We start from the raw sequence: 14333 nt of genomic DNA, 5'->3' as shown, positions 1-14333 counted from the left end.
TAAAGCAATTATACTCCAATAAAGATGTTAAAAAAGAACTGCTTTTGCTGCATCCCAAAAAAAAAAAAAAAGAATAATTGCTTTCTTAAGCTAAAGGCAAAAATAAAACATTAAATACTTAAAAAAAAAAAAAAAAAAAGGAATGAAGACGAAATGCAGCTTCCACATCAGGTTCTCACGTGGCAAAGCTCAAACCAACAGCCAGTCTCGGGGGCGGGGGGCTCCTGCCACCTGGGGCCCCAAGGCAGGCACTCACCCCGCCCCCTGGCTCTTGACTCGAAGGAGTATTCTCTGCATGTGACAGCCCTCTCCTCCCTGCCTACCCTTTGGGGTGTGGGAAGCAATTTACCTACGAGGTTTGCAGGGGAAGAGATGGGATGGGAGAGAACTTGCAGCTTCTCCAAATTGCATGATGTGCTAAATAATCCTAACAGGTGGAAAATAACTCCCTGAGGGGTGTGAGGAGCTGGGGAGGGGGATGGAAGGGCAGAACAGAGAACCGCCTGGCCCTGGAGCAGCACAGGTACGGAGAGCTGCAGGTGAGCGGCAGACCGGCCCTCGAGAGTGGGGCATCCCCTGCGGAGCTCCGAAATGCGCGCCTGCTGTGTAAACCTGGGTGACTCCCCCTAAACAGATGCATTGCCCTCCCACTTCTTGTTCTCCTGGATGAGTCTTAATTCCCCAGGGAACCTTCTGACTCTTTAGCACCCCAGGATCCAGGGCTCTAATCCCATCATAAGAGGAAAATTCATCGCCATCGCCTGTCAGAGGTTAGAACTCTCCAAATGAGACAGGCACAGCTGAGAACGCATCTCCCATTCTCAGCAGGAAAGCTCCTCACAGAAGGCACCGTATTTCAGCTCTAACTCTTAGAGGGAGAAGAAAATAGACATCTAGCCTTACTTCTAACAACGGTAACTTCCCAAGTTAATATAAAGGGAGAAGCGGAGGCAGACACTTGAATCATGCATCTCAACTCCATTTTATTACAACATCAAGGAAAATAATCAGTTGCAAGAGGAATGATACTGGAGATAAAGAGATATGAAGCGCTCACAATTGCATGGTCTATGCCTTCCTACAAGGGTATAAATATCACGGGTCTCTGTACATGCATTGCGGGACTGAGGTGCACGTGGGTATCGTGTGCAAATGATTTCCCTCGAGGGTGTTGTTCTTTTAATTTCTTGACAGGATGGTTGAAGGTGGTGTCTTCTGGCAGACTAGGAAGGGGCTCTCCCGCTAGGACTGGGACCCAGCCTTTTTCTTCTGGAATTTTCTGAACTGAGACTGAATGGCCACTGCTGCGCGTTCTGTCTCTGGCGCATCCATGTCGATGTCGAACTCCTCTTGAACCTTCTTCTGCCCATCTGGAGCAAGAAAAACACAAACATAAGGCAATCACTGAGCTGCAAGCAGGAAGACGGACAGCAGCTCTGGATCAACAAAGCCTCTGGGGCACCACATGGCACCACCCCCAGCACAAGACCTAGTTTGCAAAATACAAGCCGGTGGAGTGCATCCTGAACCTTCTCAGAGCTCAGAAGCAGTATCTTCTGGCTGCCTGACCTCTACCCCTGCCAGGGAGGGACGATGAAACTCAGAGACACAGTCTCCACATCGTAGATATCTTCTGTGCATGATTTTCTGTTCTTATGGCCCCATTTAACATTAGGATTAACAGATACACACTACTATGTGTAAAATAGATAAACAACAAGGACCTACTGTATAGCACAGGGAGCTATACTCAATATCTTGTAATAACCTGTAATGAAAAAGAATCTGAAAAAGAATATATATATACATATGTTTAACTGAATCTCTTTGCTGTACACTTGAAACTAACACAACACTGTATATTAACTATACTTCAATTAAAAATTTTTTTTAAATGCTAGCAATGATGTTACTTTCCTCTGGTTTCTCATGCAGATACAATTTAAATAGTGCTACAGATATGGACCCAGTGATACAACCGCTGGAGCTAAAAAAGTCGCTGAGTTTCTGTGCACACACCCTTCTATTACCAATGAGATTTACTTATTGAATTAGGGCTTCTGTTTTTATCATTGTCACAGATGGATGACACCATTCGACCTTCACAATCAAGCTGGACTTTCACAAGTCTTACATTTTGTGCCAACAAGGTAGGCTTCGCATTTTTTTGCTAAGGCAGAGGATTGAACTCATTCACGGTTAAGAGCATTGAAAATAGGATATAAGCCAAAGCGAAGTGATCCCCTGCGCTGATTGTCCCTTTGTGCTGTGATCTTTCCAGCTAAATGCTGAAAACACACAAATAAATAAAACCCTCTAATCACTCCTTCGGTCTAGTGAAAGTTAATCATTAGAATCATTAAAGGCATTATTTATTTTGCTTTTTTTTTTTTTTGGACCAGGGATTAAACCCATGACCCCTGCAGTGGAAGCGCAGAGTCTTAACCACTGGACCGCCAGGCAAGTCCCAAAGGCATTATTTTTTAATACAGACACAAGGACCCACCCCAGACTCAGGGCTGCCTCTTTGTATGGCCACAGTGGAAGAGCTCCTGAGAACAAGACCAAGTTAGATAAATCAGCGTCCCTGGAGGTAGGGCCAGACAGCCCTACTTTTTTAAAAAGCCTCTCAGGTGATTCCAAGATGCAGGCAGAGTTGAGATCCAGCTACCTGGCTTCAGATGAAGTAACAAATAAGGTCCTGAGGTTAATTCCAGGAAGAACTGGGGGCAGAACCCACCTCTTGGCACCTGGACGGAGAGCAACCCTGCCACCCTGGGCTCACACCTGGAGCAGAGGGGCCGGACAGTGTGAAGAGCACGTCTAGCTTGGGGATGGGAAAATCGGGGGCATTTGAGGTGGGAGAGGAAGCCCAGCCAGGGAGCAGGGACAAGGCTCTATTCCTTGACTTTGTCACCAGGCAGCCTGAGTTCATCACTTAACCTAAATGTGGTCCATCTCTTCAATGCCTGTCTTAGTGCCCTTGGATGATAGTATTCAGGCAGCGGCCCCAGCACAGAGGGTAGAGGACACTGGGAATATGTGCGAGACAGGTTCCTTCTCTCCTGTTTCCTCTGTCCTGTTCTCTCTCACACAATCTCTCTCTCTCTCTCTCACAAATAGCTACTAGATAGCTAGGTAGTTAGAAAAGATAGATAGATAGATAGATAGATAGATAGATAGATAGATAGATAGATAGATAGATAGATGATAGATAGATAGATGGATAGATGATAGATAGATAGATAGATAGATAGATGATAGATAGATAGATAGATGATAGATAGATGATAGATAGATAGATAGATAGATGGATAGATAGATAGATAGATAGATGGATAGATGATAGATAGATGATAGATAGATAGATGATAGATAGATAGATAGATAGATGATAGATAGAATGATAGAATAAGTAGATAGATGATAGATAGATAGATAGATAGATGGATAGATGATAGATAGATAGATAGATAGATAGATAGATAGATAGATGGATAGATAGATAGATAGATAGATAGATGGATAGATGATAGATAGAATGATAGAATAAGTAGATAGATGATAGATAGGTAGATAGATAGATAGATAGATGGATAGATGATAGATAGATAGATAGATAGATAGATAGATAGATAGATAGATAGATAGATGGATAGATGATAGATAGAATGATAGAATAAGTAGATAGAGAGAGAGAGAGAGATGCATCTGGTTGTGTGACATTTCCTTTGTAGACCCTTGAGCAGGCCCCTCTCAATTTTCCCAGAGACTAAGCAGGTTCTGCCCGGAGCCCTCCGGTCCCACCTCCATCTGGGAGGAGAGGATGCTGGCTTTGTAAGCCTTGCCGGACTGATTGGTCCATGACCTAAATCAGCAGAATTGTTTTCCTCTATCCCAGATTGACTGCCGAGGCCCCTAAATGCAGAGATTTTGAGTGCACGGATGTCCAGGGACTATTTGGGGCGATCTTTTTTAACCCATGAGAACCCAGATGATATGGAGAATAGTGGGATCGTCTCTTACTGCATCAGGTAGCCATCCACATTTTAATCCACACTGCAGGACCCTTTCTTCAGAGACTCTCTAAGGGGCAGGACCATTAGGAGGGATAGGAGTTTCCTGAACCTCAAGTTCATCCTTTAAAAATGTTTCACTAATGTTATCACATGAGCCCGGGACTAAAGTGCAAATATCTAGCAAACCTGAAATGTGATGGCTCCAGCTCACCTGCCCACAGCAGGGAGGAGAAGCAACAGGTTCTGTACCAAGATTGTCATAAGATGGTTTGGAGACCCAAGTCCCTGTCCTCCCAGAGGAACCCTTGCATCTACTGTACCGTGATTGCAAAGGGGGAAAATGAGCTCTGACTCAACAGAAGATGGGAGATTTCTTTTTCAGATTTAAAATGCTGCTGCAGCCTGAAGCTTTTGAATAGCCTAGTTTATCTTTTCCCTTTTACGATAATGGAAGAAAACAGCAATATTATTTTTTGACACATGATGAATGAAGATGCGGAAAATTATGTATATTTAGGGAATGTATAATGAGACAGTAAGGGCGGGTCATAAAAATGAATTTCACATTTATATCTTCAACTAATATCTTCAGCCAAAAGTGATTTATCGATTTCTCCCTCGTTTGAAAAGTATTCCAGTGTTTAAAAAAGAAACCACTGATATTTCAGGAATCGTTACTCTCTCTTTACTTTGTAGAGTCAAGCATTTCTTGGGGAAGGTCTGCCATGGTTACTCCTTCTGCCGAGCCGTCCAGGGATGTGCAAAGCAGGAGGGGGACCCAGACTGTGATGGAGAGGGGACAGCTAATTAGAATCGGTGGCACAGTGTTCAATGCAAATGATGTGAGGGCCTGGAGATGGGTCCATGTGGTCCTGGGAGCTAGAAAAGCAGAGCTCTGAGCACCCCAGACTCTGCAGGAGGGAAGGGATGATGGAGGACAGCATCTGAGGGACCACTGCCAGTGCCCAGAGCCCCTGGCCCTGCAGAAATCTCAGTCATCAAGCTGCCTGCCGAGGCTCCCCTCCCATGTCTTGGGTGATGGTGACCATGGAGGGTGCAGGGTGGCCATACGAAAGCCTCCCTTCCCCGTCACTCCAGGGCAGAGGAGAGATGCCTACCACCAGCAGCAGCTGAAACCCAAAGGTAGGACCTCAGCCATGCCCGCTGGGGACAGGAAGGGCCCCAGGAGGGTGTGCTCCCTCCAGGGCCCACCCCATCCCCTCCCCCCCGCATTGTGGCTCTTCTTGGGGCGATCACTATCTTATTCTACTTCCTGCGCTCCTCCCTGGTTTGTGGTCCATCGTCCCACTACAGCGTGAGCTCCGTAAGGGCGGGGACATCACTTGCCTTGTTCCAGTGGCTCAGCCAGGGCTCGGCACACAGTAGGTGTCCCACGAGTAACCGATGATTGCAAGTGAGTCCATTAATCAATAAGCCAGGCGTCTGTCCAGTGCAGGCCTTTCCTGGAGGACCTCACCAAGTCACTCACCCTGGGTGGGAACCGTTTCATTTCCACGTGGCAGGGGGTCCTCAGCCCCTCTTCCACCACCCGGCCTCTCGAGGAGGAGGCTGGGAGGTGCCATGGCAAAGCCTCCGCGGGGCATTGACCTCAGGTGACATGGGGAAGAAGAGGCGAGGTTTCTCTCTCGGAGGGAAAACGTGGCCACTTGGAATGACGTATGGAAGCGTTGTCTAAAGGGTTACAGGGAATGGTCAGGACCGTGGTGGGAGAAGGGGGTCCGAGGCGTGCAGAGGTGGGCATCTTCCGATACTCCCACTGATGGTGGATTCTCATGCCAGGGAGCTCCGGGTGGGCTAAGCCCCTCCGTGCCCAGAGCAGTGCCTGCCACCAGCACCATGTCAGAGAGTAAACAAAAGGCAGGCCTCACGTCTGGCAGACACAGCTCTCCAGCCTCCTGGCGGATGGAGCTGACGCCTTCCCAGCCCTTGGACCCTCCCGCCCCGGATGAGGCCGCTGGCAGAAGCAGGGGTGCGGGTCAAGGCGAGGTGGACCGGGGGTGTCTCTGCCTGCTCTGTGGCTCTCAGGAAGCTTCCTCGCTTCTCTGAGTCTCAGTTTGCTCATCTCAAAAATGGAGAAGTAAAAATAGTTTTTTAAAAGCCTGCTCCGGGAGTTCCCTGGTGGCCTAGTGGTTAGGATTCTGGGCTTGCACTGCCGTGGCCCAGGTTCAGTCCCTGGTCTGGGAACTGAGCTCCCACAAGCTATACAGCATGGCCAAAAAAATTTAAAAAAAATTTTTTTTAAAGCCTGTTCCACCTAGTCACCAATGTCATGTGCAAATCAAGGCCATGGTGTAAATTGCACGCAGGCCCAGTTGTGACAGGCACGACTTGCTACGTCAGAGAAGGATGTGGGCAGTCACGTGGTTCTCCAGCCCGGCCAGGGCCTTGCATCCGCTCAGTGGTGAGACTTATGGATGCTTGGGCCCCAACGTGAAGGGGAAGGGATGCTTTCCAGCAGGGCCGGCCATGCAACCACCAAACACAGCCGGGCAGGGGCATCAAGGCATCAGGCCCCTCAGGTGGCCTGTGGCGTTTGCTGGGCTTGTGCTGGGATGGTCCCCGCTCAGCAGCACAGAGCACAGAGACTTCTCCACCTAAAGAGGACTCCCAGGTCCTGTGAATAGACACCTGGGAGAGTGCAGAAGAAGGGCGGTGCTGCGGGAGGCCCTGGGGGCACCAGGCTCTGCACAACTTCTCCATCTGAAGGGACAGTAGATCTGGGTGAGCTGTGCAGGGGGCCTGAGCCGTCTTCACTTCCAGATCTCCCTGCAGCCACCCCACTTGTCCTCTGCTGCCGCTCACATCTGCACTGTGTGGGCTGCACCTGACGTTTTTATTCAGGGTCTCGATGCCTGACGTGGACAAAACACATCCCACTCGGTTCCTGGCGGTGGCTTTTGAGCCTGAGCGGGCAGTATTTCACCAGAGCACCTTGTAAACTGCCGGGGACTGAACAGTCCTTCTCACCTGTATCTGTCTGGGGTCCTGGAATTTGATCATTTCTGTGTGTCCCTCCACAAAGGAGTTCTAAAGCGTACCAGGAGAATGGTCAAGAGATTATTTATTCCAATCCGCTGGTGTGATATAAAAAGATAGCAATTGCCAACTGCCCTGGAGAATGAGAGGAAAACCCACTTTCTGACCGTAGAGCTCAGGAGGTGTGAGCAGGACCCCAGCTGCCATGTTCCGTGGACCAGGGCCCCCCACAGACCTTCAGACTTCACCCAAACACTGCCAGGCCCATTGCCTGGAGCATCTGGTCTCAGAGACATGAGGCAGTCCGAGGAGGTGAGGATTAAAACCCATCAGGCGGGACAGCTGACTGTTTCCACCACAGTATCCGTCTACCTATCCGTTATCCAGCTCTCCGTGTCCCCATCCATCTTCTCTCTCAGAACAAAAGGCACAGCTGCAAAAGCGTCCCAAGCAATTAGACTTTCCTCCCTGGGCAGACACTTCATCAAACAACCAAGGCACAGCACAGAGCACTGCCGATGGCCCCAGCCTGATGAAGAAATGGTGCTCCCTGGGGCTTGGGATGTCTCAGGATTCAGTGCTGCCATGACCTCCCCACCAGGAAAAAACCCAGTCCTATTCAGATTTATACTTTGCACGGCTCTAGGTATTCCTTACCCCATTTTCCTGAAATACTGCCTTTTCCCTGCAGAAACTGAGACAGGGAAGGGCCCTGCTGTTTTTCATTTTATTGTATCATAAGAGAAACGTTGAGGTAGTCCTTCTTAAAGATGTCGTTATGTTAAGAACCAGTCTTCCCTGAGCAGTAAGTGGATCTTCCTTCCTAGACGTAAGTGGATTTTCTTTTACAGATCATTTGATGGCAAATGGAAAATCGAGAATCATAAATATAAAAGGAAGGAACTGCTACCGGGTAAAGACAATCCCAAATGGATATGACCAGTCTATGATATTGTCATGAAAATCCATCCAATGGGAGAACGGTTTGATAGACTAAAATCCCCTTTGCATGATAAACACAGATTGTGAACTGATAAACACAGATCAGCCCTACAGCCCATCAAAGTTTCTTACTGAGCAGCTGTATTAACCAGTAGGGCTGCCATTATGAAATGCCACAGACTAGGTGCCTTAAACAACAGACTTTTTTTTTTCTTTTTACAGTTCTGGAGCCTGGAAGCCCGAGACCAAGGTGTCAGATGCTGTGGTTTCTCCTGAGGCCTCCCTCCCTGGCTTGTAGACAGCTGCCTTCTTGCCGTGTTCTCACATGGTCTGGGGTCTCTTCCTCTTCTTATAAGGACATCAGTCAGATTGGATTAGGACCCACCCTGATGACCTCATTTTAACTGAATCACCTCTTCAAAGTCACTATATCCAAATACAGTCACATTCTGAGGGACAATGGCAGTTGGGGGGGGGGGGCAGGTGTCAGGGCTTCAGCACAGGAATTTGGGGGGAGACACAATTCAGACCTAATCTAACTTTGGGGCTCTCTAGGTTTTAAAGTAACTTTGCATCCTGTGCCTTGTCTGACTTCTGCAAACGTTTATGAGAGCTGCAGGGGATATCCACCGTCCCCATTTTACAAAGGTTCAGAGACCATAAGGTGCCTCACCCAAGAGCACTCAGTGAGTGCTGGCCACGGGCTGATTCAGAATCCAGGTCTTGTTTTTATTCCCCAGTATGTTGTTACTTTCAGGGCCTTAGACAGAGGCCAAGATGACAGCCTTCTGTATGGACCAGTGAATGTTGCCTAGGGGGAAAAAGAAATCTTAAATAGCCCAAGTCTAAACACATGGTACCGTCTACCAGTTTGGAAAATCTGCCTGTTTACTAGATGGTCCAGGAGAATTTATACCAAATTCTGTCGTTCGGCAAATGACCTGGAAGGCCTCGTACGGGCCCATCACTGTTCTAGGGGCTGTGAGAAAACAGAGAACAAGCACAAAACCCTGCTCTCCTGGGAAAAGAGAAAATAAAGAGGTAAATTCACGGATAAGTATTAGAATTTCAGAAATTTCAAAAATAAAGCAGGGTGCTGAGTGGGAGAGTGAGGGTGCGTGCTTTAAGGTGGCCAGGTAAGGTCTCTGGGAAGGGGACAGAGTGGAGGGAGGAGGCCCGAACCCAAAGCGAAACTCACACCCACCTGCCCAGATTGGGAGGGGGGGCAGGGGCCCTTCACCAATGAGAAAACACTTTTTGAAAAATTATTCTTCACTTGTTGAAAAAGTATTCTTCACCCATGCAGTTACCATCAAGGTGGCAGACTTCAAATAATTAGCATAAATGCTTTAGAAATTAACAGACATGTAGCCATCCAGGGTATAACAGAGCTATTCATGGATCCCGCAACAGCTCAGGATATGATTTTAAAAGTTGGAAATTCAGCATCATTCCAAAATGTATCATATTAACCACCATGCTTGATCAAAGGAACTCTCATTTGAGACAGTTGTAAACAACTCATATTTGTTTACAATGATGCAAAGTCATTGCCTAAAGATACTGGCAGTACTTCATGAACACAGGGGTTTGTGCTCACACACACACACACACACACACACTCACACACACACACACAGGTAAAGGCTTTCGTTTACACGTTTATAACCCTCCATATTTTAGGATTTATTTTCTAGAAACATATTATCTCCTAAGGCCTAATCCTGTAGATCAGAAATTTGCACATAAGCAGTAAATTGGGATATAATTGTCCTGAGTAGGAGTTTGCCTTGATTAGGAGGCAAAGCATAGAGCGTACTATAAAAGGACCTAAATTTTAGCACGCCATCAAGAAATAACAGTCATTTAACTTAAGTATGCCCTGCAAATGGGGTATTTTAATGCCAAATTTCTTAGAATGTTCTACCTTCTTTCAAAGTATAATGTTAACTTGGAAAGAATTAACACCTGTCAGTTGGGTTGCCCTTGATACATAGAAGCTAACTGACATTGTGCTTGGGCTCCTGGGGACTCTGAGAGCTGCCCACTGACCCTCTCCAGACCAGGGTTACCACCGAGTGGCCCAAGGACAGCCAGCGTGGCTTCCTTCGTAAGGATCCAAACCCAGCCCTCCAGGCAGGAAAAGCGAAGGGGCAAATAAGAAAAGCAAGAATTGGAATGTTTATCCCTTAAGCCTCAAATTGGATCAAATACATCCAGAGAACAAGGCAGCTAGTGTTAGGGAAAAGGTCAATTCCTCCTGAGAAAAAAATAATAATAAAAATAAATTGGTATACCTAGTTCATCACGATGTTGACACAGAGCAGCCATTTCATGAAACGCCAATAAAAACAAAGACAACACATTCTTTAAAAAGCTGGAAATGACCAGGAAGGAAGAGGCCACCGCATCCTGAGCCAGTTGTTCCTGAGTTAAAACAGTGCCTCCCTTGCTGGGCGGGAGCGTGGAATCCCAGCAAGCCAGCTCCGAGCTCCCAGCTCCGGGCGATTTCTCGCTCCTGCCCGCTGGCTCAGGATTTATTGAATGGAGGCTGCTAGTGCGGAGAATTGCAATTTTCCAGCTCTCTGCTAAGCGGCAGAGATTAACGAGCAGGGTCAGGCATTAGCGGCGGTGGGCAAGGGGGTGGCTTTCCGCATCTGCTGTGTTCTCTCTCGCATCCAATGAAAACACATTTCCCATTTCTCCTAACTTTGCATTTACCAAGTTAGCGCACTTTTGGTACTTACAGCTTTTTCCAAGAGACAGAAATCCTCTTTTGTCCTAAAATAGAGGCATTCTGAAACCCACAGCCTCCACTGCTCATGTCGGGCTTTGGTAATGTAAAGCCTCTCTTTCTCATAATCCCATTTCTCTGGCCCCTACCTGGATGCACCTTGCTCAGATGACTACCCAGCTGTGGCATTTAGGTAATCAAATAAGTGCACATCTGTGGGAATCAGTGGAAAAGAATAAGCACTGGTGAGACCAAAAATTTCCCCAAACTCATTAAGTCTAGGAAGAGAACCAAAAAAAGATATAAATATCATTGAAAAAAGTTTTTCTATTGGAAAGGCAAAATCGGTTTCCTAGTTGTATTAGTCTGCTAGGGCTGCCTTAACAAACCACCACAGACTGTGCAGCTTACACAGCAGACATTTATTGGCTCCTAGTCCTGGAGGTTGGAAGTCCAAGGTCAAGGTGTGAGCAGGCTTGGTTCCTCTGAGGCCTCTCTCCCTGACATGTAGACGGCCGTCTTCTCACTGTGTCTTCACACACTCTTCCCTCTATGTGTACCTGTGCCCTGATTTCTTCTTATAAGGACACCAGGCATCTTGGATTAAGGCCCACCCTAATGACCTCATTTTACCTTCATTACCTTTTTAAAGGCCATATTTCTAAATACAGTCACATTCTGAAGCATTAGGGGTTAGGGTTTCAACAGATGAATTTTAGGACATATAATTCAGCCCATGACACTAGCCAAAATGCCTACATTTTCTAGGAAAAAAATAAAGGCCGATGAGGTATGATAAGAAACAGCTTCGCTAGAGAAGCCTCAAATTCAAGTTCCAACTGACTGAGTGTGGTCAGATTTGCCTTTCTGAGGTTCACATCCTCCCCTGTGTTTGCAATGGGGGTGATAATGAATCGAGGCTTGTTTCTGTCTCAAGACATTTACAAGAGAGTGTGCACTGGCTGCTTTGTAATGCGTAAAGAGCAATGACAAAGGCAGGGTTATCTCCTGGTGGTAACGGATGGGGGCCTACAGGCTGGGTCGCCCAGTACCCTCTCTTTCCACCTTCTCCCTCCACCACAGGTGTCCTGGGAGCAGAATTCTGCTGCCCAGGTGAAGGGCCAGCCCAACAGGTGCAGCGTGGCAGGATCTGAGAAGGCAGAAGTGAACCCAGCGGAGGCAACCAAACATAGGAAGAGCCCCCGTCTGGCACACACGGAGGCACAGGCATCCACAGGGGTTCGCCAGGGCAGTCGGCAGACATCAAGCATCCTGTGCCCTGTGCCAAGGGCCGGGCAGCAGCAACAGCAGCAGGGCTTCTGCTGGAAGAACTTGCCGTGTGGCTGAGTGTTTCCATATGCGTTGTTCCTGGCTGTGTACAGCCAGGGCTGGGTTCTCTGCCTCCCAGAAATTCTGCAAGGCACCGATAACCTGTAATAAACCCCTTTCGGCTGAATCTAGCAAGAGTGGATTCTGCTGTCTGTGCCAGCATCTCCTTCCTACAGGCACACCTAGCTTACGTGGGGCTGTGGGAGGAGAGGGGAGTTGTGTAAGGAAAGGGATGACATCAGATAGCAGGCTTTCATTTTATTTGCATAGAAAATTCTTTAGTATGTGCTGGAGAATAACTTGAATGAAAGTAGGTAAATAAGAACCCTGTCGGACACGAGGATAACACGTCAGATGTTTCTTTCCTCTTCGGAGTACTTGGTGAAAATTCCTTCCCAGGAATCAGCAGCTAACTTACTTAACAGCAGACCTCTCAGAAAAGCCACAGTTTTCCCTCCTTCACACTCTGAAGACTTCAAGCTGATTAGGGGTAAGGGGAATGTGGAGAACTTACGAGTCATCTAACACCTTAGACCTGCCCTCCATGCAAGCCAGCCAGGTATGTAAGTGCTCAAGAAACTCCACTAGCAGAAATGTGTTGTGGCCGAGTTGATTTCTTGCCTCTATTGACCCCCTTTTTCTTAGTTATAAAACCCCCGATTTGGTGCTGGGCACATGGTTACCCAGAATAAGCTTTTTATCCTCCTTACTGTTGGGTGACCTAGGTTCTGATCAGTGCAATGTGGGTAGAAAGAAAGAAATCTCATTAAAAGAAAGCTAACCCTTTGCTCTTTTTACTTATTCCTATCTGCTTCCTACTAGCTGCAATGCAGATGAAATGGCTGGTGCTCAGGCAACTATTTTGGACCATAAGCCTTATGCTAAGGATGGCAAAACAGTAATACAGATGCTTGATGTTCCTTGAAATTATCCTGACTGCCCTCAACTACCTACCTCTAGACTCCTTTTGTATGAGAGCGGAATAAACGTTTTTGTTTAAGCCATTGTTATTTTAGGGTTTCAGCTTCTTATAGATAAACCTCATCTACTTACACATATGTCATTATAAGGGTATAGTTCATTTAAAAGCATTTTGTTTCAAGCTGATAACAAATTCAGATACACATCCCTGTGCATAGTATGGCTTCATTGTCTTCACTTAACTATATGCTTGTTCTTCTGATATATACATCTGTCCAATTTCTGATACGGCTGGCCATTTCTTTATAGCACTTAATACTTTAAAAACCTCAGGGTTTTTTTTACAGAAATATTGCCTGCATATCCAGTAACTTTTGCCAACCATCACTCTCAGGTTTCCCTGCTTCATCTCTCCTTTTCTCCTCATGGGGCATCAGCTTCTCTCACCACACCCTTCCCCTTCTAGCTTTTGAAAGTATGTAGCTTTTCAAGTGCTTGAAAATTTAGGAAATGAACATGAGCTAGGTGGAGCTCCTAGGAAGGCATTTTCCCCAACCAGGTTTTGGCCCACTCCTTCCATTCTGCTTCAGGTCCATTTTTTTCTCTTCCTTTCAGAGCTTTGAAATAATTGGAGGGTTTTCCTTTCATTTATGTTACCTGGTTTTACCATTTCAGAAGGATGGAACCTTCTCAGACTCACTTTTGCCCCAGCGTCTAAACTTCAAAATACCAGCTTTAAAGGATTAAACTCTGAAAATTTCACCAATATAGAGAATTTTCTAAAGTTCCCCAGTTTGAAATAGGAAGAAAAGTCACATGCAATCATAATCACAGGACATGTTCAAGTAGCTTCAAAGCAGCATTAATGCACCTAATTAATACTAAAAAACCTCACTTGACCCCATTGAATTTCTAACTCCCCTCACTCCATCATTCTAGATTTGATTTAAAGGGGAAAGGTAGGTATCACCTCATACAAGTCAGAATGGCTATCATCAAAAAATCCACAAACGATAAATGCTGGAGAGGGTGTGAAGAGAAGGGAACCCTTTTGCACTGTTGGTGGGAATGTAAATTGGTACAGCCACTATGGAAAACAGTATGGAGGTTCCTTAAGAAACTAAAAATAGAACTACCATATGACCCTGCAATCCCACTCCTGGGCATATACCCTGAGAAAAACACGGTCCGAAAGGATACATGCACCCCAGTGTTCATTGCAGTGCTGTAAACATTAGCCAAGACATGGAAGCAACCTAAATGTCCATCGACAGAAGAATGGATAAAGAAGATGTGGTACATATATACAATGGAATATTACTCAGCCATAAAAAAGAATGAAATAATGCCATTTGCAGCAACATGGATGGACCTAGAGATCCTCATACTGA

At 46.5% G+C, this 14333-nt stretch overlaps 2 protein-coding genes across 2 annotated transcripts in view; both read right to left on the bottom strand.

Moving 5' to 3' along the window:
* IGSF5 (immunoglobulin superfamily member 5) overlaps nucleotides 1–14333 on the bottom strand; it is a 189666-nt gene that overhangs the window by 29594 nt on the left and 145739 nt on the right. The window lies entirely within an intron of this gene.
* The window catches only part of PCP4 (Purkinje cell protein 4), a 57051-nt gene continuing 43681 nt past the window's right edge, over nucleotides 964–14333 (bottom strand). The window contains exon 3 of the mRNA XM_082458911.1: nucleotides 964–1370. Within this exon, the coding sequence (XP_082315037.1) occupies nucleotides 1243–1370 (128 nt within the window). The 3' untranslated portion in view covers nucleotides 964–1242. The remainder of the gene's footprint in view (nucleotides 1371–14333) is intronic.

The sequence above is a fragment of the Balaenoptera physalus genome (genome assembly GCF_965194825.1).
Source record: "Balaenoptera physalus genome assembly, chromosome: 4".
NCBI lineage: Eukaryota > Metazoa > Chordata > Mammalia > Artiodactyla > Balaenopteridae > Balaenoptera > Balaenoptera physalus.
Note: the sequence above shows the minus strand (reverse complement) of the source record. Positions and strands in the feature narration are given on the sequence as shown.